The sequence below is a fragment of the Mustela lutreola genome, chromosome 6 (assembly GCF_030435805.1).
Source record: "Mustela lutreola isolate mMusLut2 chromosome 6, mMusLut2.pri, whole genome shotgun sequence".
NCBI lineage: Eukaryota > Metazoa > Chordata > Mammalia > Carnivora > Mustelidae > Mustela > Mustela lutreola.
Genome location: NC_081295.1, coordinates 114,638,523 through 114,661,553, shown reverse-complemented (window position 1 = coordinate 114,661,553; position 23,031 = coordinate 114,638,523). Strand labels below are relative to the sequence as shown.

The 23,031-nt window shown below is 36.5% G+C and overlaps 1 protein-coding gene across 49 annotated transcripts in view; it reads right to left on the bottom strand.

Annotated features, from left to right (window-relative positions):
- Positions 1-23,031, bottom strand: part of RIMS1 (regulating synaptic membrane exocytosis 1) — a 501,274-nt gene that overhangs the window by 180,669 nt on the left and 297,574 nt on the right. For 8 of the 49 annotated variants that reach the window (XM_059178433.1, XM_059178444.1, XM_059178447.1 and 5 more), the window contains exon 1: positions 11,434-11,811. The exons of 27 other annotated variants lie outside the window; for them this stretch is intronic. In XM_059178433.1, coding sequence (XP_059034416.1) covers positions 11,434-11,533 — 100 coding nt within the window. In that variant the 5' untranslated portion in view covers positions 11,534-11,811. Of the gene's footprint in view, positions 1-7,834; positions 8,012-11,433; positions 11,813-23,031 lie in introns of those variants that run through there. 14 more of the 49 variants (XM_059178434.1, XM_059178436.1, XM_059178438.1 and 11 more) reach the window with 5 other exon arrangements.

The window sequence follows — 23,031 nt, the reverse complement described above, 5'->3', positions numbered from 1 at the left end:
AACAACTAAAATGCAATTAATGTACAGGTGTTCACTTATCCATAGATCAAACAGCAGAATTCAGAAAAGAGCAAATTATCTCAGCAAACTATCATTTGGAAATCTTGCCAGAGAATGAAAAGCAAGTGAAAAAAAGGCTTCTAACTTAGCAATAAATAACACCACAAATCTGAGCTCCTAGACTTTATTCTTCCAAAAACCCACTAGATCCTCACTAATTTTACAGTCAAAATCCTGAGTTTTTCTATTACTCAACCCCACAGGACTACTGAAGATGCATTTTGTTGGTATTGGAAAGCATACTGACAGCAGTAAGAATTCACAAGGAAGGGGACAAGGAAATTAAAAACCAAACAAACAAAACTTAAATCAAGAAAATTAGTTAAGGGCATACATGTCCTCAATACTGTGATACTTGAGTAGCACTATGAACATAGCAGTACTAATGGACAACATAATAACTGATGTTAAAACAATACCCAGTACTAATGGGCAACATAATAACTGATGTTAAAACAATACCCATTAGGGAACAACCCCAAAAAATTACTTTGTGACATATGAACTTTTAAGATAACAGAATGAAATCTCCTTCTCAGCTTTCCTGGTTTACTTTAAAACTAAAAATGAAAGCACAATATATAATACTGATGAAAAAGATTTTAATTAAAATAACATAAACAAATAGCATCAATAACCACCAGCTGGCTGGCAAATATTTGGCATTATCAGAAAACTCAGCTATCGAGAAGTAGCAACTTGAAGCTGAGTTTTCACCATTCCAAAATTAAATCATTACTCATAAAAGCAACGAAAAACAGACATGGCAGTAACTTTTCATCCAATACTGCTTTAGATTTATGAGTATTAAAGTAAGGATTCAGTGAATGATAAATAGTAATTCTTATTTTCTCCCTTTGAACACTCCTATTTCTTCACATTTTGTAAATGCAGTACAAAAAAAAAATGGGAAATATAGAGTTATTTGTTCTTTGCAAAATATCCTACACACAGAGTGGATGAAATATCTTCTAAATATTCTCAATCAAAATTAATTCCTTTTTAAAGTAAGAGTAAAGTGAACAAAACTCTTCTAGGAGATTGGTAAAATAACTGAATTAAATTGTGAGATTAACAACTGTTTGGTGAAAAAAATTGAAACAATATTGTTTTCACTGATATTTAAAATTTCCAGTGACATTAAATCTGTCAATTATTCTCTGAACTCTTTTTTTAAATGCTGATGTATTTTACTTTATTATTTTAAATTTAATTTATTTTTTTCAGTGTTCCAAAATTCATTCTATGAAAAAAAATTAAATTGCTATTTCAACAAAGTTAAGAATAATGATTCTTCACGTGTTCTCTAATGCAAATTTCATAAATGTATAACAAACCTTTCCTGATGAAAATATAGTGATTTCACTCACAAAGACGGTAAATATCTTTAAGTAATTTCTCATAATAAATACGAGCACATTTGAGATTGGTTGCAAAATTCTAATGATTTTAACAACAACATAAGATTACACTGCACCTGATTTCGATATATATCAACACAAACTTTAGTTAGAGTGTCTTACTGATCACAGCAAGAATGAGCTGGGAAAATGGAAGAAACCCATGAGAAATATAAAATTATTAGTGCGATTATAATAGTTCCAATATTAAGAAAAAAATAAATTGGGGTGCCTGAGTGGCTCAGTGGGTTAAAGCCTCTGCCTTCGGCTCAGGTCATGATCCTGGGTTCTGGGATCGAGCCCCACATGGGGCTCTCTGCTCCGCGGGGAGCCTGCTTCTTCCCCTCTCTCTCTGCCTGCCTCTCTGCCTACTTGTGATCTCTGTCTGTCAAGTAAATAAATAAAATCTTAAAAAAAAAAGAAAAAATAATTTACCTTAATCTTTCCCAAAATAAAAAGATATTTATTTTATTTTTAAAAATTTTAATTTAAATTTAATTTAGTTAACATACAGTGTATTAATAGTTTTAGGGGGTAGAATTTACTGATTCATCATTGCATATAACACCAAGTTCTCATTATATCCAGTGCCCTCCTTAATGTCCATCACCCAATTATCCCATCCCCTCAACCCATCTCCCCTCCAGTAACCCTCAGTTTGTTTCCTAAGGGTTAATTTAAGTCTCTTAGGGTTTGCCTCCCTCTCTGTTTTTCTTTTGTTTTATTTTTCCTTCCCTTCCCCTATATTCATCTGTTTTGTTTCTTAAATTCCAAATATGAGTGAGATCATATGGTATTTGTCTTTCTCTGACTGAGTTCTTTCACTGAGCATAATACCCTCTAGTTCCATCCATATTGTTGCAAATGGCAAGACTTCATTCTTTTTGATGGCTTAAGGATATATTTATTTTATATATACTTTAACTCAAAGTAAAGGCTTATCTCCATTTAAAAATGAAAGAGTCCATTGACAGGCATCTCCTAAACTCAACCTCATTTTCTTCTATATGGTAAGACTGTGAGTAGCTTTTACTTTTAGGTACAAAACACTATCATGTTTGAAATACACTTTCAAAGAAACTAGATTAAGATAATTGTTGCAACTGTATTTTAATGACTAAATACTTATTTTTCGAATGAGAAACTTTATGACTCTAGCCTGGCTATTTTGCCTTTTTTACTGTTGAAGGGGATAAAAATAATGAAAGACAACTTTCTAGCCTTTAAAATTGCACTTCTTACCAATAATTTCTATAGTTCCATTTGTTTTCCAAAGTGATATACAAATAGTTTTGATGACAAAAAATTACACACATACACACACACACTCCAGATCTTTGGGCCTACTATGGTCTTTGTTCAATGTAATTAACATTGCATCATACTTTAGATCAAACATCCACAAGTTCACAGGCATGAAAACTGTACCCATTTCAATTTAGCCTTATAAGCTAGCCATGGCAAATGTGGAGACTATGTTCAAAGGATGGCAAATTCAAAAGGGACAATTTCAAGCAAAAAGTCCAAAAACAGATCCTTCCCCTCATTATAAGCCATAGGTTTCTTACCAATACTCTAAAGGGTCTAGATATTTTGGGGGCTCTTCTTCTGTACCCAATTTTTTCAGCACCTTCATGTCCACACTGAATAGCTCCAACTATAGCAACATTTCATACTTTCATACACTAAAACAAACCTTAAGAGATCTCTATAAGTAAATGGCTGCTGGAACAAGACTAGCCTCTGATATCAGGGATATTTTTCAAGGAAGCCTAATGTCAGAAAAAGAGCCTAGTGTCTGTTAAGCCATTCTGAACAGAAATAGCCCTAGCTGGCCCTTCACGTGCAGATGAAATAATGTGGGTCCCTATGAAGTACAGTTCCCCATTCCTCTAAATGAAAGCACTATACGTCACATTTGAATTTTCTATCATTTCTAATCTCTTTGCTTATATCAATGTGTCTTATCATTTATATACCCTTTGGAAAGTTAAGCTTGGGGTGGATTTTTTTTCCTATGATGTGGAATAAAAATCTCATGAAAATCTCAAATGAAGTTTTGAAGCAAGAGCATTTTGAAGTGAGTCTTGGGTTTACTCACTAACCACTGAGAAATGGCTTACCTTCATATAGGGCAAGACTTTTTTCTATTGTGGAATGCCAAGTCCTTGTGTTTTGTTTTTGTGACCTTTAAGGCAAACTTTATAACCTGAGTTACGTGAGTCCTTTTACATGACCAATAATTAGAGTTGGGGATTCATATACTGTTTAAAATTGTATGTAAAATTTTGTGCACAGTAAGTATTTTTCTGAGAGTCCATTGCTTCCTTTATTTCTCTAATGGGCCTATCATCACTCTCCAAATTACAAATGGTCACTGGATGAAGGGGTGACTGGGACACTGGTATACTACCTTGGTGTTTTACCTTTAGCTTTTGGAATTATCCTCTCTTGCAGGGCCTCAGCCTCAGCCGTATGCTTTCATTAAGAACCCTATGCTTAGGAAATCAAGAAACCATACCCTGAGAAAATAAGCTTTATGATTACATAGAGAGGGCAAAGAAATTCATCTCAGAAAGCACCTTCATGAGCTATCAGGAGTCTAATGAATCATATTTCTGAAAAGACTTTAATATCAACAGGCAAGAGAAATACTATACACAGATGTGCTAATATCTCTTTCCTGATGAGTCCCTTAAACAATTTCAAAGACATTGATGAAGAAGGAAAATCTAGAAAAAAATAAACTTTATGTAATCTAAGTAGACTATTAGAAAACAAAATCTTGAAATAAAAGTAAAACTTCAGAGTGAATAAAACAATTGTTCCAATGTGGACCTACTTAGAAGTTAGGACTAAGCTTCAAGGGCTAAGCATTCTGTAGAGAGAGAAAAACAAATAAAACAAAAAGCAAAATATTGTAAGGTTAACAGCTTCTTATTACCACAAAAAAGTTCAAAAGCTATTAATAAGTCTATAATATCTGACAGATGTTATACAACTGAAAACATGTTTGCTAGAACCCACATCTGTTACAATCAATATGCCCCCTTTTCTGAAGTCAGCTTAAATTTATTCAATATTGACAATTTGTCAGAATAAGAATTTATCTCCCTGGTCTTTAAAACTCATGCAACTCACATAAAACCTTCTTTAAAATGAGTGATTTATAGTAAGTAGGCATTTACAATTTTTGGCTGCAATTCTGCAACAAACTGACCAACTCATTATATGATTATGAAAAATTACCTTCTTAAAGACGAAAGTCGGCCTACTCGAAGCAGGCTATCCAAAATCTAAATCCATGTCACTAGTCTACCATTTATCAGTGTGAAACTGAATACAGTAAAATAAGATGATTATTAATATTACTATAAGATAAGGAGTAAATCTTCACTGATCTCTATTTTTATAATTAGATATGCTTCTTTTTAATCTTCTTAGAAAACCAAGAAGAAGAAATATTTACTTTATTCATTATTGACTCTCCTCACAGTCACTTTCCTATTATCTCCTAATTGGATCTGGTTTTCCCTGGAGGCCACACCACAGTGGGAAGATGGCATCGTGGAGGGGCCTGCTGTGCTCAGTCTGTCTCAGTGTCAGCATCAGGTCCTCTCTGCCTCTGGCTGCTTTGATCTGCCCTCTGTTAAGAAGACATGCTCTCAGAGGCCACAGGTCACAGAGTTAGTGTAGATATAGGAAGCAGTAGGGACCCTGGAAACCTTCTCTCACCCCACCCCTGATATGCTCCTTCATTGCTATACAGATGCTGTTGTGATTGGAGTTTGTATATTAAAGAATTTTTATATATTTGACTGATCCAAAAATAAAAGCATTTCATCTAGGGGAAAAAATTATTTAAAAGGCATAAAAACTGCCTGCATTGGTCATTTCTTTAGGTCTCAATTTCTTTATTGGGCCTCTATGTACATGTAATTAAATCTTGTTCTTTTCTTTTTCCCCCATGTTATTCTGGTTCATGTCACTTTAATTCTTAAATCAGCTAGAAGAATTCTGAATGGTAAAGAAATTTTCTTCTCCCTAACATGCCAGGATTACCCAGAATATATACTTGCTGTTCACTGAGATTAATTTTGTCTTTGTTTTCCAAATGAATTCCATCATCTAAGAGAATTTTCCTCAGGGCCATTCACGGGCAATAATTCAGAATGAAAATATCTCCCTCTCCTGAAGAGCTTTTCTTTTCTTTTTCTTTTTTTTTTTTTTTTTAAAGATTTTATTTATTTACTTGACAGAGAGAGATCACAAGTAGACAGAGAGGCAGGCAGAGAGAGAGAGAGGGAAGCAGGCTCCCCGCTGAGCAGAGAGCCCGATGCGGGCCTCGATCCCAGGACCCTGAGATCATGATCTGAGCCGAAGGCAGCGGCTTAACCCACTGAGCCACCCAGGCGCCCATCAACCACGTGTTAATAACCAACAATATCACAAACTTCAAAGAGAACTGAGTGGGCGATCTTCTGTATGATAATTGCTTCACTAATGAAGTTACTGCCTTTATACATATATTTGTAGGGACTGTAAACTCAGACTGCTCCCTCAAAGCTAGAGAACAAGAAATCAATCACATTTTCCTCTCACCTCTCAGGTGCAGTGGTATGGGAGCATGAACCATCATTGCTTGAGTCTTCATCTCAAAATAGTGGATGTCTATCATTAAGAAGACATTAAGCGTGACCATGAACACGAGATTCATGATCTTTATTAGCTAGCAACTATAGCCCTCTGCAAGCACATGGCTCAATTCACAATAAAATCCTCTATCCTCTTGAAAGAATGTGTTATTTATCATGAATGTTAACTAGCATTTGATAGACAGCAATCTGATTCATACTTTTATAAGCAGGAGATGGCTGGCTTCTTCTTTTCCTTTTGCCTCTGATCACTTGGATTTTAAGCTTGTCCTCAGCAGAAAGTGGACCTCTTGAAAGTCATTTGCTGGGAAAAGCAGGCAGGCGCTTTCTTCAGCTGCTCTCAGCAGTACTTGCTGTACCTGAGAGGGAGCAAGGAGTAGCCAGGAGAGCTTGTGTCCCTGGCAGGCTTTCAGAGAGGCCCAGAGCCTCTGCATCCAGGACCTTACCCTGCTGCTGCATACCTGGAGATGCTGCTTCTCCCCAAAGGAATACAGTCTAACAGTAAGTGCCCCAGGACACCTCAAACTTGCTCAATGCCAGTCTGGCAAAAGAGTTACAATGAAGCCAAGAGATTTACCAGTTTAATTTAAAAGAGCCATAATCTTCCTTCCAAAAAGCCTCAGCTGCGATAACCCTGCAAAGACAAGACAGGAAGAGCACTATCCCTTCCCTTTATTAAGAAAAATGTATGCTTTTAAAAATTTAATAGTGGGGGTGCCTGGGTGGCTCAGTGGTTTAAGCCTCTGCCTTCAGCTCAGGTCATGATCTCAGGGTCCTGGGATCGAGCCCCACATCGGGCTCTCTGCTCAGCGGGGAGCCTGCTTCCCCCTGCCCCTCTGCCTACTTGTGATCTCTCTCTGTCTATCAAATAAATAAATAAATAAATAAATAATCTTAAAAAAAAATTTAATAGTGTCTTTTTCTACACAGAAATCATCATCAGAGGATCCTGAGGACCTGAAAAACATTATGTCATTCACACTGAGAGTAACAGTCGTCTCTTTTCAAACAGGCAGAATGGAAACAAGAGTCAGGAGGGGTTGGTTACTCTGTTACTCAAGGTCATACACCCAAACCTCTGACCCAAAGACTGCATTTTCTTTTCTTTCTTTCTGTCTGGGCTCTCTATTCATTATATCTGAATAGTTTTCCTTTTAATCCACAGCTGAACATCACAGAAACACAGGCAATTCCATGCTGTGCTCTAAAATCAGGACTGTCGATTAGGAGAAACCAGGCCTTGGCAGCCTTTGTCTAAACACTTCAAAATAACCATCTATGCAGAAACTGGTATCTTTCTCTCTTTAAGAAGATTAAGTTCTGAAGCTTTCTAATTTTAGTGAAATTCAGTAAACAGGGAAAACAACTGTCTTTTGTCCATCAGAAAAGGACAATATATACTTTCTGAATTGTGTACTACACACACACACACACACACATCAAGCTGGAAGTTAAATACTAAATAGCAGACAATTTAATGTACGCTTCAAGTAGTCACTTGAAACATGAAAATAACTTCATAAAATGCAGCTCAATGATCACCACTATATTCTAAAATGATGATATATTTGTGTATTTGCCACATTAAAAGCAAACTATTCCTTATTCTATATTGATAGGCTCTGAATGAAGCACTTTAGTATCTTACTCTTGGGATAATTAAACAATATATTCCATGAATTTTACATTTATGTATAAGATTAATATAGCTTAGTTTACCTGCTCCTGAGTGCAACGTATGAAGTAGGAGAAACTGCAGAAACCCAGCAAACATAACAGCAGCATCGGAGTGGTTAAATAAATGCTACTGGCATCAAAGCACTAAATTCTAGCTAGCAAAGGCAGCAAATCCACAGCACAATAAAAAATCCGCCAAAAATGCAAAAGAACTTTTAAAATTCCTTATGGTCCTTGCATTCTAAATCAAAACCAAAAAAAAAAAAAAAAAGGCTGCAGTGTCCAACATTATACAACGGTGACACTAAGCAAGGCCATAAGTGCTGCTGTCATCAAAACAGATCTCTGCAGTGTACAGATTCTCATTGATTACCGCATTAATCTATAGTGCTCTGTGCTGTACTAAAGAGGTTCCCACTGTAGCAAACACCAAAGCTCTGGTAAGTCTGTAATTAACCATTTCCTGAAACAATGCTCTGAAGATGTTACCTTCCCATAGGCAGAGAAACGAAACGAAACAAAATGAAATGCTGTGGTCCCTTAAAACCAGCACAACAGAAAAGACTCAGGCATATGCTTAAAGAGCTCCTCCTATTATGCCCCCAGTGACACTGCACTGAGATATCCATAAGCTAAGATTACAAAGTCAAGCAGACCCCTGCTGGCTTGTGGACCACAGAAAACTCACCTGAAATGATATGGTCCCATTATCAGTCACTGGCAATGGTTCTGCCAAGCTCTGTGTAACAGACCATTTCCCCTGCAGTTTCCCTGAGAGGTCTTACTCAGCTCAATGACAACAACCGGCACCAGGAGGCATCAACCAGGAGTACAGGAGTGATTGTTGAGAACAAGACAAAAGTGTTCCGGTATAGCCAGCCTAGTGCTAATAGTGGCTCATCTCCAGGGGGCAAAAGGACAGCTCCAAATAGGTTTTGCCAGGGAGTTGGCGGTGGCAGGGGCGGGGGGGGGGTGTGTGTGTGTGTCATATTATATTAAAAGATGCAGTTTTTTGATGATTGTAGAGTCACAAACTCATAGTCTTTTTCACACAGAATCATTCTCTGTTAGGTCACTATATTTATTCTATCAACCCCATATCATGAATTACAGAACAACAGCAACAATAACAACAAATATTAGTTGATGTGAAATTATGTCACTCCTGAAATTTCATTTTTATCATGGTACATCACTCAGGTTCCAGAGACAACAATGAACAATGATTCACTTCTCTAATTACTGGAGAATATTACTGAAAAGTAGAGGCAGACTGTTTCTAGTTTGTTTTAGAAGATTAAATGATCAAATGATAATAGGGGAAGAATTAAGAACCATGTTTCATTTATTTAAACTAAATGCACTGTGTTTAATTAAATTATATATACCTGTCAGAAATAATTATCTGATGAGAAAAAAATTAATATTGAACCATGGATCATCTCACCAACACCAAATCAACTGCAAAATATCAGTCTCACACAAATCAGCAAATCTCAACGTTTTCAACCTCTTAAGGAAACATGTCTTTAGTCTCTATTTAGAATCTTTGCCTTTTCTTTACCCCAAATAAGTATGCCTAAACTGGCTTAAGTTAAAGACTGGCCAAACTGCTGCTTGGAAAAGAGAAAAGAGAAAGAAATATTATTTGAATAATTGTTATGTGCCAAATATTGTGCTGCATTATTTTACTTACTACATGTCATTCTCATAGGTATGGCAAAATCAGTATTACTTAACCCATATTACTAATGAAGGTCAGAATCGCTAATTAACTTGCCCTAAGTCAAATGGTTTATAAGGAGGAGAGCTGGAATTTGGACTTGACTTTGTCTGACTTAAATGTCCATGCAAAGGCTTTTCACTACACTACGGTAAGTAGGAGTTAATTATTTTGATGGATTACCTCAGAGTTGAGGTGCCTGTGACCTGGTGTGGAAAACCATGGTGATGCAGGGGCCTACAGTCATCTACCTCTATTTCCTACATCTGAAGCCAGGGAGGGTTTTCCAGAACAGTTTGTGGGGCTGAACTCTTATCCTTGTTGAGTTTACATTTCTTTCTCTATGGCCCTGTCACAGAGAACACATACACATGTCAAGGTCTAGAAACTGACCCAGCAAGTATACTCAAGATAATCTATGGAAGGAAGTCAAACTTTCAAAAATCAATTCACCAATTTCCCCTAGGTCCAAGTGATACCATACAATTTTGTTTGATTGAAATGTAAGAATCTATGGACTTTATAGACCTATGCAGGCTAAGCCAACTGAAGTAAAATATCTTAATTCACTGCATGGGACTATTATTGTATCTGAGTTTTGAGGTAATTCTTTTTTGTATTTTCTCATATTTCCCTTTTTCTCATTAACTGGTATGAATTTATTTGAGATTATAAAGTCATTCTGAATGCTATTAATCTAATATTTTCCTCTCATTCCATGTCATGAATTTATGTTAATTTGGTAGAATTATCTTGAATTCCCTGAAGTGTCTCCATATGAGGAAATTAATCAAATGGTAACAAATTGTATTTCTAACAAAAGATGTTTGGTAAACCAAATAAGTTCTCTGAAATGGTACACATAGATTTCATAACTAGAGTTAAAATACAGAATCAATATGAGAAGGGGCTAATATCGACCTCATTTTAAAATATCCTTTCACTTATTTCTGGGTACCACATACTCTTGAGATCTTATGCACAGTAACAAGTGTCAGTCACCTAAGACACTGTCCACATATACATAGAAAAAGAAAACCCTTCCATTTTTATCTGGTCAATTCAGAAATTTGTATTTACAATATTTACTTATGTAGAGCATTTCTATCCCTTTGTCCATTTTGAACCACACATATCCCAACTTGGGGTTATATAGTTCATAGCATCTCATAGGCTCTCACTCAGCTGTGACTCCACAGCCTTTCAAAGATCAGCAGACTGATTTCCCTGGGGAGAGAACACATAAAGCCTAACATCAATTGCAATTTTGAGCTTGCTTCACATACGCCATTTGACCTTGTGCTACTATGGTCCAGGTCAAGGCCTGTGTGGAAACGTTTCAGCTCTTTTCAAGAACTGGGATCCATTATTTTGAAAAAGTGACACAAACTTCCTATTTTGGGGCTGAATTATCCACTAATGATGACTCTTATTTGTCCAGTATTTCTTACTTTCCATACTAGCATGAACGAAAGCATGATATCCACTGACTACAAAACAAAACTCATGCACAATTAAACAACTTGCTATTGCTTTTCCTTATTTTCAGAGAATACTGGCGGTCTAATCTTTGTATCTTTTGGGGCTGGCTATTACACAAGAAAATAAATTGTGAATGTGATTAATCATCTTACAATCCCTAGAGCTATATTACAAATCTAGTAATTTCTTTCCAGAGGAAATGAAGATAAAGTTGATAACTAGAAACTTTACTCTGTTGAGAAAATGGAACAAAATCACACCATACCTGACACACATAGAATGGGAATAATTACACTAGAAAAACAGATACAGAGGGAGTGTTAAATAGAGGTTTCTTTTTTTCTTTTCTTTTCTTTTTTTTTTTAATATAGGTTTCTGTCCAACTCTTAAAAATAATGAAGTGGGATTCCCGTGCCCCAAACTCATTGTCGCTTACCAGCACCTGCTCCTCGGGCCTTGACTCTTTCCTCTTCGGAATCAAGGGACCTCACTTCTCCCCACCCTTCTGACGAGATGGGTGTCCCAGGTGCACACATGACAGCAACCTTGTAAAGAAATTCAGCCTAGGGATTTTCAGCCTTGCTTCTAAACAAAGTCAAGATCGTATCTAAGAAGAGCACAAAGTGCTTCCTCCACCACTCCTCTTACATCATTGAACAATAGCACCAACCCGTGGGTCAGGAGCAGCAGAAAATGGAAACTAAAAGAAAATATTGGTGTGAGCTTAGGAAAGTCTCTTTGCATGACTGACTCAGGTCACTGCAGGCACTGTGCAGCTATGCAAAGGACTGCTTGGATAAAATGCCACGCATAAGCCTCAGTAGGCCTGGTGGTGTGGAGACTGGTAGCATTTACTGAGGAGAAGCATATTGGCATCTCTGTTGGGTTTTAACCAGATCCACAGGATTCAGGAAATAAGCTCTCTGCCAGATGACACTCTGCTCCTAGCCATTCCTTCTGTTTACTTATCCTCCAAATTGCTCTAACTAGTGGCCTTTCTCCTGCTGTGAGCTTATTTGTGGAGAGGGCTAAATAAAGGATTTTTATGACAACAAAATGCCATTAGCCCATAGGATGATTTCTTAAAACATAACTCTTCTTTTGTTTAGTACTATTAAAATCAATTAAATGAGAGAGTTTCTTATTATTATATCTTTGATTTGTGAAAAAAAAAAAGATCTGTTTCTTCCTGAAGACATATTTGAAATTAGCTTATCTTTGAACATATGTACTAATTCTTTATATATTATTTTTCTCCTATTTACATAAACTATTAAAGGTAGATTCCCTCTTCTTATTGCTGTATCTTCCTAGTAGAGGCAAATAATTTTAAATATATATATGGATCTTTTTTCCTACTATATGTGATCTGGTGCATTTCTAGACTGTGAAGAGCTGTACCTTCTTTCAGATAGAATGCAAACTCTTAATTTATGGGGGAAAGAAAGGAGTTATACTTTTCCTCTGTCATAATGTAGTCCTTTCATTAAAACAGAAATGTGTATTTTAATTTAAGCATATTACTCTGCAAGTAATCATTACTTTTTGGATTTTAATACAGAGAATGTTGCAAAATGTAAAAATAAGGTATATCATGTATATCACACTTCCTAAGGCATATTCATGTGCTTTAAAACAAATCTGAGAAGTGACCAGGATAAAAGGCATTATAAAATAATCAACCATTTATAGAAACAGACATGAGAGTATACTCCAAGATTGACTTGTCTCGAAACTAAATTCCTAACCCATCAACCTAAATAAAGCTTCTACTTCACCAAATTTTTATTTTCTAATTAAACTTCAGTACTAAGAGAAAAGCCAGAAAGTATAGATAAAACTTATTACAATCAACTGACAGTACCTTTAAGCTTTAAATATTAATTATATACAGTAACCTGGAAATTACGTTTTTTTTTTTCCCTCCACAGTCCTAACCATTGATGCAAAAAAACAAAAAAACCAAACAACAACAACAACAAAAAACAAGAGACTGATTTCAAATCACAAATCTCTTACAAGTACACTTTGAAGTAATAATGCTGTATTGAATTTCTAAGTTTCATATAATACATATTAAGGAGATGGCCCTGAAATGCTATACAGTAAATATATACTTATTTCCTAACTCTCCTCAAATACTTAAAAAGTTAAAAAACGTCTCTGCTCATCTATAGCTGACTCATCTACGTAAACGTCCTCTGCTGGTCACAATCATTATCTTATTAAAAAAATAGGGTATACCTCTACAAAGATAAACATATCAAGTAATTGTACATAACAGGGATGTCTAGGTTATAAAATCTCAGTGGGATGTAAATAAAGCATCTGATTCCCTGTGGGACTACGAACTGAAGACTGTCCACGTGGAAATAACGTGTTGTATCTGCCACTTTGTGAGCCACACTGCATTGTATTAATATTTTGGCATCAAGGGCAGGACAAACTCTGGGGAAACAGGGTAAATATATTGTTTTTCAGTCTATGCATGTGTAAACTCTACACCATCTTAGTAAAAATCACAGTTCTTAATCTTTACAACCAGTAGCAGAATACAGTATTTGTAAAAAGTTATGGCATAAATGCAAGTTCAGTTTCAAGGTACCTCTTCTGAAACATTTTCACTGACTAAACAATCCATGTGGTTCTCTTCATTGTTTATCACTTCTCTTCAGGTCTTAACCGGTGAGTTCCATATTGGACTTTATTCTATTATTTCTCAAAAGTTTCATTGATCCCTGCATGCATTCATAATTTCTTTCACCTAGCAAAAATTCTGAATATTGGATATGCTAAGCACTAGAGTAAAGAGAAAAAAGAGCTACCCCAGTCTCTTCCTTGAAGGTTTGAGTGCTATTATTATTCCCATATGGCAGATGAAGAACCTGAGGCTTAAGTATGATATGTGACATATCTAGTCCATGGCAGAGTAAGAATCTGAATTTAAAAATAACAATAAAAATCAAAGCTAATCTTGGTTTAGGTCACAACATCCTTAAGTATGGGAACTAACTTTTATGTAGCTTCTAGTACAAAACTGTTCTTGGGGGTTCGTGATTGAGGCAAGCAAATCTACACCAGGTAAAATGCATAGGATATTACAAGCTGAGGTCCTTCCCAAGACTTTAGCATGGCGCGCCCTTGCCTTGACCTCAGAACACTAGTTTATAGAGATATTAAGGGATTGTTCAGAATCAAAAGTACCCTGATCAAATGTATTCAGGACACACTGTGTATTGTATTATTTTCTAGAACAATCACAGGGCATATTACCTTTAAAGGTGGTAAGAAGTCCTTACTTATAGAAATTTTGCCCAAAGTTCGCACTGGCCAAACTTGATCACACTCATTTTTGGCAGCACACTTATTAAAACTATTATTGCTTTGCTGAGATGCTAGATGGGAAGGGAGGGAAGTACTGCATTCTGTTTTATAGATTCAGAGTTGATTTTTGAGGACCATGTTGTTTGTTTGGGTAGTTTCTGTAGTAAAAGGCGCTGTTCTGTGTCCTCCTCTGTCACTGTGCTATCTGTGATTCTGCTGTCACAAAGCACCAGCTCCCCTATCTCCTTCCTGACCCACACAGATATGCTTCTGGACCGAGGTCTTCGATTTATTTACTTCTACATAACCATACTAAAGCAACTGTTCTGAAGGATCCTCAGCTAAAACAAAACAAACAAACATAAAACAAAACACAAAGTCCAAATGACATATTCTGGGAAATCCTAATTGTATATATGATGGACATAGAATAGACCAATATTCAAAATACAACTAGGGGACTTTGTGGAGTAACAAAAAAAGGTTAGTCCTAAAGACATGAGAATGAATAAAATACAGGTAGTCCTTGACTTACAATGGTTTCACTTATAATTTTTCAGCTTTAGGATGGTATGAAAGCAATATGCATTCAACACAGACCACAGTCTGAATTTTGAATTTTGATCTTTTCCTGGACTAAAAACACAAGGTATGATAGCCTGTCATCATACTAGACCTTGGCAGTGAACCACAGCTCCCAGTCAGCCACGTGATCACCAGTGTAAACAACAAAATACACTTACAACCATTCTGTGCCCAAGCATTCTGCTTTTTATTTTAGGTACAGTATTCAATCAAGTGGGATATTCAATACTTTATTATAAAATAGGCTTTGCATTAGACGATTTTGCCCAACTATAGGCTAATGTAAGTATTCTGAGCACATTTAAGGTAGACTAGGCGAAGCTATGAAGTTCAGTATGTTAAGTATTAAATGCATCTCAATTTAAGTATTTTCAACTTATGATGGTTTCATCAGGATGCAACCCCATCCTAAGTAAAGGAAGAACTGTATTAGGATTTGGGAGATTAATATATTTAATTAACTTCCCCCCCCCCCCAGGATTGAGAGCTACTTTCATACCTGCAATTTCCTGAGTCATAAGGCTGCAACCTATCTTGTATCAGGATTTATGCTTCCTACAAGGCTGTGTTGGATACTAGAAGACACTCTGGTTATATAATGCCTTGCCTGAGAAAGTTTGAAAGAATAAAAACACTCAAAGAGTTTATTGCTCTGAAATTCTGAAATACAGGTATGGGAATCTCAAGCTGTGGTAACGAAACCATTTGCAATATAAATGAATGCTAGCACCCTGTGAATGTTACTATTCTTTTGTCTCACGGTGTATTAGAGGACAAGAATGCATGAAAAGAATCTTTCACGAAGAACTGGTCAGGGGCGCCTGGGTGGCTGGATCAGTCGTTTAAGCAGCTGCCTTCGGCTCAGGTCATGTTCCCAGGGTCCTGGGATCGAGACCCACACTGGGCTCCCAGCTCAGCGGGGAGTCTGTTTCTCTGCTACTCTCCCTGCTTGTGCTCACTTGCTCTTTCTCCCTCTCTCTGACAAATAAATAAGTAAAATCTATTTTAAAAAATAAAGAAGAAGAAGAAGAAGAAGAAGAAGAAGAAGAAGAAGAAGAAGAAGAACTGGTCAGTAAACCTGCCTTGATCTGCACTATCCTCCAAGCTAGGGAGACTATCTTCTAAGCTAGCTATCTCCCAGACCCTGAAACAACCACATGGAGAAACTGAGTCAAAACTGGGTATCAGAATAGCCCATATGTGGGGGCGTCTGGGTGCTCAGTTGGTGGAGGTCTGCCTTCCACTCAAGTCATGATCCCAGGGTCCTGAGACTGAGCGTGCCTCAGGCTCCTTGCTCAGCAGGGAGCCTGTTTCTCCCTCTCCTACCCACTCATGCTCTCTCTCACTATCTCTGTCCCTCTTTCTCTTTCTCTTTCTCTCTCAGGTAAATGGATAAAATCTTAAAAAAAAAAAAAAAAAAAGAATAGCACATATGCCAAAATGTCAGAGAGTAGAAGGATATCGGCCAGGGTGAGGTAGGGAACACTTCAGAGAGGACCTTTTTAAGGAGAAGAGGGGGAAAGGTGAGTGGGCGATGAAAGGGAGATTAAAGAGAGGAGCAGAAAGTAAAGGCAGGTTGGTATTAAGGATAGCGATTACCCTGTAAACCTGACTCACCAATCCAGAATGTTTCTCCAACTCATACCCTCTGACTGATCCTACACATTTTCTATAGGAGACCTAGCAAAGTAGGACAATATGAAACTGAGTGGTTTTCATGGTGCTGAGATATTTGAAGTATAGTGAAAAATTGACCCCTTCAGCCTAAAGCGTGGTACAAATGCTTTAGCCATTACCGCACTTCTCTGTATAAGATAGAAAAACATGCTAAAAGAAAAGGGAATCCAACTGACAAAGCCAAAATACTGAGTGCCATTTCTGAGCACTTGTGTGTCCTTTGTAACTTAAGTTATTGATTATAGCAAAATGGGAAGGCTTTTCAACTTGAAGCTAGATAGGAAAGGTATTACAGAATGAGGTATCACTGATCAAGGACCAAAGTTAATGTTAATTTCTTGTCCTGGGATTAAATCATAATACAGGCAATATAAATTCAGTCTACAAAATCTACTTAAGGAACACAATGAGGTTTCAATTCCTTACAAGACATTTGTTGATTTTTCACCCAGGGTTCAGACAGAATAAAGTTTCCTCATCTATCCGAGCTGTATAAAATTTAATATTAATCCTTTCTTTGTGGGGGAAGCACTCTGAGGGTGATGGCCTTATGCACAGATGTCAGTTCCAGTTACCTGCTTCTTATAAGGGCAAAATTGCCTCTGGTGGCCCTGTGTTTTTAAACCCAAACCTTGAGACATTACAAGTCTTAATTGAACCAGAGGTGTTGCTGAAGTATCACCCTATATACTTCAGGATTGGCTTTCTCCTTTCTATTCTGACTCCCGAGATTTCTCTTCATGTAAACTCAGGTATACCTTTTTAAATAAACATTATCTTTCATCATTTATAGGTTTTCTTTTAGTGGAAATCAGTTTTGCTTGTTTTCCATTTCTTTAACTTAGGCAGCCATATAATCATAAACAGGAAGTAGTTTCAAATAGTGTGTTGTGTAACTTTTCCCTTTTGATATGTTGGCAGTTTCAAGTCCCATTTATAAGTTCAAAAAGCCATCAAAGGTATATATGTATTTGTCTTTATAGGATATAATTCAAGTACTGCTATCTAGTGAGTAGTAATGACTTTTTTATTATACTGTGGCCCAAACACCTAGCTTCCTACAATCATGGACATTACTTCACTAAGAAAACAACAAATAAAAAGGCTAAGTAGAAACATTAGGCCACATATGACGAGACTTCAAACAGCAAGAAATGAAATCTTGCCATTTGCGAAAACATGGATGGAACTAGAGCGTATCATGCTTAGCGAAATAAGTCAAGCAGAGAAAGACAACTATCCTATGAACTCCCTGATATGAGGAAGTGGTGATTCAACATGGGGGCTTAAGTGGGTTGGAGAAGAATCAATGAAACAAGATGGGATTGGGAGGGAGACAAACCATAAGTGACTCTTAATCTCACAAAACAAACTGAGGGTTGCTGGGGGGAGGGGGTTTGGAAGAAGGGGGTGGGATTATGGACATTGGGGAGGGTATGTGCTTTGGTGAGTGCTGTGAAGTGTGTAATCCTGGTGATTCACAGACCTGTACCCCTGGAGATAAAAATATATGTTTATAAAAAATAAAAAATTAATAATAAAAATAAATAAATAAATAAATAAAAAGAAGACACAAAGTCAAGGAAAGAGAGAGATGATCACTTACATGATGTATAAACTAATTAACTAAATGCTATATAGAAACTTGCATTTCCACTTCATTATTTCTATTTCCCTTTTCTATTTATTTGTATCCATTTGTTGTCTTTATTTGTTGTTGTTTTGTTAGAAGTACTTTTAAAACGTTTCAGGAATGAAACAAATCAGAATGAGTGATTTCCCAGAACAGGAGACTCCCTAAATTCTACCACAATAAAATTTCCAAACAAACCATATAAAAGGGCAGCATTTTTCCCTGGTTTCTACTATGACTAAAGGACCACAGTAGTACTGGTTTGTTTATTCCTTCCTCAATTAATTTTTAAGAAGACCTTCCTAAAAACAGTATGTGTGCTGCATGTCCAAGTAAAACACACATAAAATCCTCCCTCTACTCAAACACAGTCCAATATTTATTCCAAACAATAAATGCTATGCTACAAAGCATAAATAAGACAAGTGTAGAGCTGAAATTTACAGAAACCACAGAGGTGAAGCTGTGGAACCCGCTGACAAGGAGACCAGTGCTGGGTAGAGGCGGCTGCCACCATGATGGCCTGTCCCCCTGACCAACGCTTCCCCAGGTAACACGGCTCAGAGCAACTCCAGTCAGCCTCCCAAGATTGCTGCCTGGAAGGTGAAGCAGAGGAAACCGTGGAAGAGAAAAAGCCTCTGCCGTATATTCAGCTGAACTACCACTCAAGAAATGATAAACTAGTGGTATTTTCCTACTGCTAGACTCTCACAGAAAGAATTAATAAAAGATAAGTTCTAATAAAAAGAAAAATGAAGTCAGAAAAAAAAGGAGATATGGGAAGTAATTATAAACAATGAAGTCAATAAATCATGGTAAACATGTTGGTAAACCTAAGTATTAAATATAAAAATAAAATTAACATTTATTTATTCAAATGTTCAAAAACATGCTAGGCCTGTTCCAGGTAATAGTAATATTGGGGCTAGAAAGAAAACAGTAAATTTTGGAAGAAAGTTAAAGCATACTAAAGTCTTCCTTCATAGAGGGCTCTAAGAACTTTTAGATATTGCTAAAAAACTGTAAAACTAAATACTGCACTGAAAAGCTAAGGTTTGCATTAAAGGATAGAAAAAAAAAAAAAAAAGAGGTACAGTGTCCTAAGATCTAAAATAAATGAATAGGCTCAGAAAATAACTTGACTGAGCCGCCTGGGTGGCTCAGTTGGTTAAGTGTCATGATCTCAGGGTTCTGGGATTGAGCCTCACACCGGGCTCTTGGCTCAATGAGGAGTCTGCATCTCCCTCTCCCCCTGACTTGTACTCTCTTTCTAATAAATAAATAAAATCTTAAAAAGAAAGAAATAAAATAACTTGATCAATATAACAGAAGGCATGAAAGGAGAAAAAGAAAAGCAAAGCAAGAAAGAGTAAATAGAAAACCCAAATTAAATTAGTATAAAGGAATATGTTTATGGTAGGAGTTTTAAAATATAAGGAAGACAAAAAAATGAAGAATATACCTTATTTTATCATTTAGATATAAGTATAATCAACATTTCCTTTCAGTTCCTTCTCTGTGTACATAAATGTTTTTTCAAAAACATATAGTATATATACAATTAGCAATGTCTTTCTCTCAGTCATTACAAATATATTTTTATAAGTAAACATGAGAATACATAATAGAAGTTTTATGGCTACACTGCATTCTTTAAACAGTGCCCTTTAATCAGAAAATTGAGCTAGCTTCCAATTTTTACATTATACATTTATACATTACATAAATAAATATTTATCCATATCCATCATGAAGAGTTTATTCTGCCAAGATACTCTTTGAGATGCAAACATATTTTGTAAACTTAAAACACAAATAGGTCACTTAGAGGTAAGGATCCTGGCTATTAAATAAATTTGACAGTTTACTCATTAATTGGGCTATAATTTCTTATGTGACTTTGATTCCAGCCATCTAGACTGAGTTTGAGAAATTCCAATCAGTATCCCAAGCACCCTAACCCTGAAAAATACCAGGTCTTGGATGATGGTACTTAATGTACCTCACGGTTTCCCAGAGGTTCTTAATCTCTAACCTAATTCATGAACTCCTAGACAAACTATTCTCTCTAATTTATAATTTTTGGGGGGGGGGAGTATATCAATTAAATTCTCAGCTCTGTCCTTTCTGACCACTATTAGTTCTCCTTTAACTGCTTTTGCTTTTCACTACTATTGCTGATGTTATTGATGTTGTCTTACTTATTTTTTAAGTCTAATGGCAATTCCTTACTGTAATTCACACTATAATTTCTCCGTTTCAGATGACTGATTTTTTTTCTTTCGAAGTGTGTAAACCTGGTGATTCACAGACCTGTACCCCTGGGGATAAAAATATATGTTTATAAAAAATAAAAAATTATATATAAAAAAACATACAGTAAGTTAATATCTAGTGGTAGTAATATTGTGGTTTCCTTTTCATAGTTTAAAGAATTAAGTAATGTCCAAATTACTAAAAATAAAGAAATAGAATTCTGAGCACAGAGAAGTAAGCTGTAATCACACAAGAAATAAAGAATTTCTTGCCATTGCATGAATAGGTACTTATTGACTGACGTACTTTTACCAAATGCACAGTCATTAATTCAATAAACTAAAGGGCTACACCAAGAATTAGAAGACAAGAAAAGCTACCCCTTTTCAAACTAAATTATCCTTAACTATACTTTTGGGTATGTCTTTTCTCTCTACTCAAATATACAATTTATTAGCTTCTTACTTTTATAATTAGCTCCACAAATTTAAAAAATGGAGAAAGATCTAGCAGTGCACAACTTAATCCAACAACTACATTCTATGTATGTAAATATAAACTACTACTCTAAGCATAAAGCGCTATATAAACACAGAAACATATTGTCTTTACTTACACTTACAATCAGTTTCCTTCAGGAAAAGACGCAAAATTGCAAACATTAAACATAAAATTGGTTCAAGAGAACAAGAGAGGAACTGAAATTTGGTCTAAGTTTCAAATCATAACTAGAGATAGGAAGGCACTTAAATGCCAAAGAACAGAGATGGAAAAGTATCTGGTAGGCATGAAGGGCAGGGTGTAGATGCTAATCAAGAAGACCACAGGGTGGGGCGCCTGGGTGGCTCAGTGGGTTGAGCCTCTGCCTTCGGCTCAGGTCATGATCCCAGGGTCCTGGGATGGAGCCCCTCATCGGGCTCTCTGCTCATCATGGAGCCTGCTTTCCCTCCTCTCTCTGCCTGCCTGTCTGCCTACTTGTGATCACTGTCAAATAAATAAATAAAATCTTAAAAAAAAAAAGAAGAAGAAGAAGACCACAGGGTTAGAGAAAGTAAGTCTGTGAGAGTAAATTGGTGCTACACTGAGGACTGACAGGCTTGGCTTGGGTTTTGGATTTCATTCTCTATGAAATGACCCAATCTGTAAGAGCTTTACCACTAATGCAACTGGGACAAAGATTAGGAGAGTCACAATTACTCTCATTTGTATAAGAGAATTACTTTCCTATCTATTGTCTCTACCTAGGCATGGCTTCTGGTTTCTGTCCTAGACATTTGCAAGGTCACTCTTCTATTCTTCAATCCCTCTCATTTGTGGGCTCCTAAGCACTACAGTCGCCTACAGAATTCATACCTGTTCGTCTGACACAAAATAAATTTAAAGTACCAGGGTCAGAGTTCTAAAATGTATCTGGATACATACAACTTCTTTTTATTCTGTCCCCAAAACGTAAGTTGAATTATTTCAGATCACAAGTTGTGTCATTTTGGCTGCTTTTCCCATCAAATACGTGTTCATATACATAAGCAACTTTTTAAAATGGGATTCTCACATTATGATACAAAATTAAAATTCTCTTGGAAGAACCAGCACTTCATAATTTATAAAGGGCCAGGGCTGAGATTTGGAAAAGTCCTTGAATGAAAACTGTCAAGATCTGCCATTCATAACCTTGACTACACACTGGAATTAGCATAATAGATCCTTAAGAAACAATTAACGATCCTCAGGCCATAACCCAGAACTATTAAATCAGAATCTGTGTGCTTGGGGCTTAACCACTGGTATCATTTGTAGGAAGCTTCTCAAGTGATTATAAAGTGTATTCAACTAGTCCTGTAGTTCTCAATTTAGTTGCACACATTAAAATAAATCGGGGCATGGCTCCACAATGACTAAGTCAGAATCCTTTCTGGTGCTACTCTGACAATTTTTATAGCATATTCTAAGGTATGTCCAAGGATGAGGATCACGGATATAGTCCATCCCTCTCATTCTAGAGTCCAAGGTAACTCAATTCTTGAACAAACTGGGATTGAAACTGTTCACATGACCTGTAACCTGTAGGCTTTTTTTCTTCCACAAGTCTGTAAGCCTAACGGTTCCCAGAATACTCTGTATGTCTCTCATTTTTCATCCTAGGCTCTCTAACTAGAATGCCACATTGAATCTTCCTGCCCCAATTCTACCCCGGTTCCACCATGAAAACTTAAGCTTTCTGGCTTCCCTCTGATTTTCTGTAGCATGTATTATCTATAGCTCCTATATGGTATCATAGAAATAAAGGTATTTTTTAAAGATTTTTTTTTTTATGTATTTATTTGGGAGAAAGAGAGAGAGAGCAAAAGAGTGGGGGAAGGGAGAAGCAGACACCCGGCTGAGCAGGGAGGCAGGTCCAGGGCCTTCATTACAGGACCCTGGGATGATGACCTGAGTCGAAGGCAGATGCTTAACCAACTGAGCCACCCAGGCCACCAGAAATAAAAGTATTTGTTGAGCCCTTGCTGTGTGTCAGGTACTAGGTATATGGAGCCATATGAAATTATCTAATTTAATCTC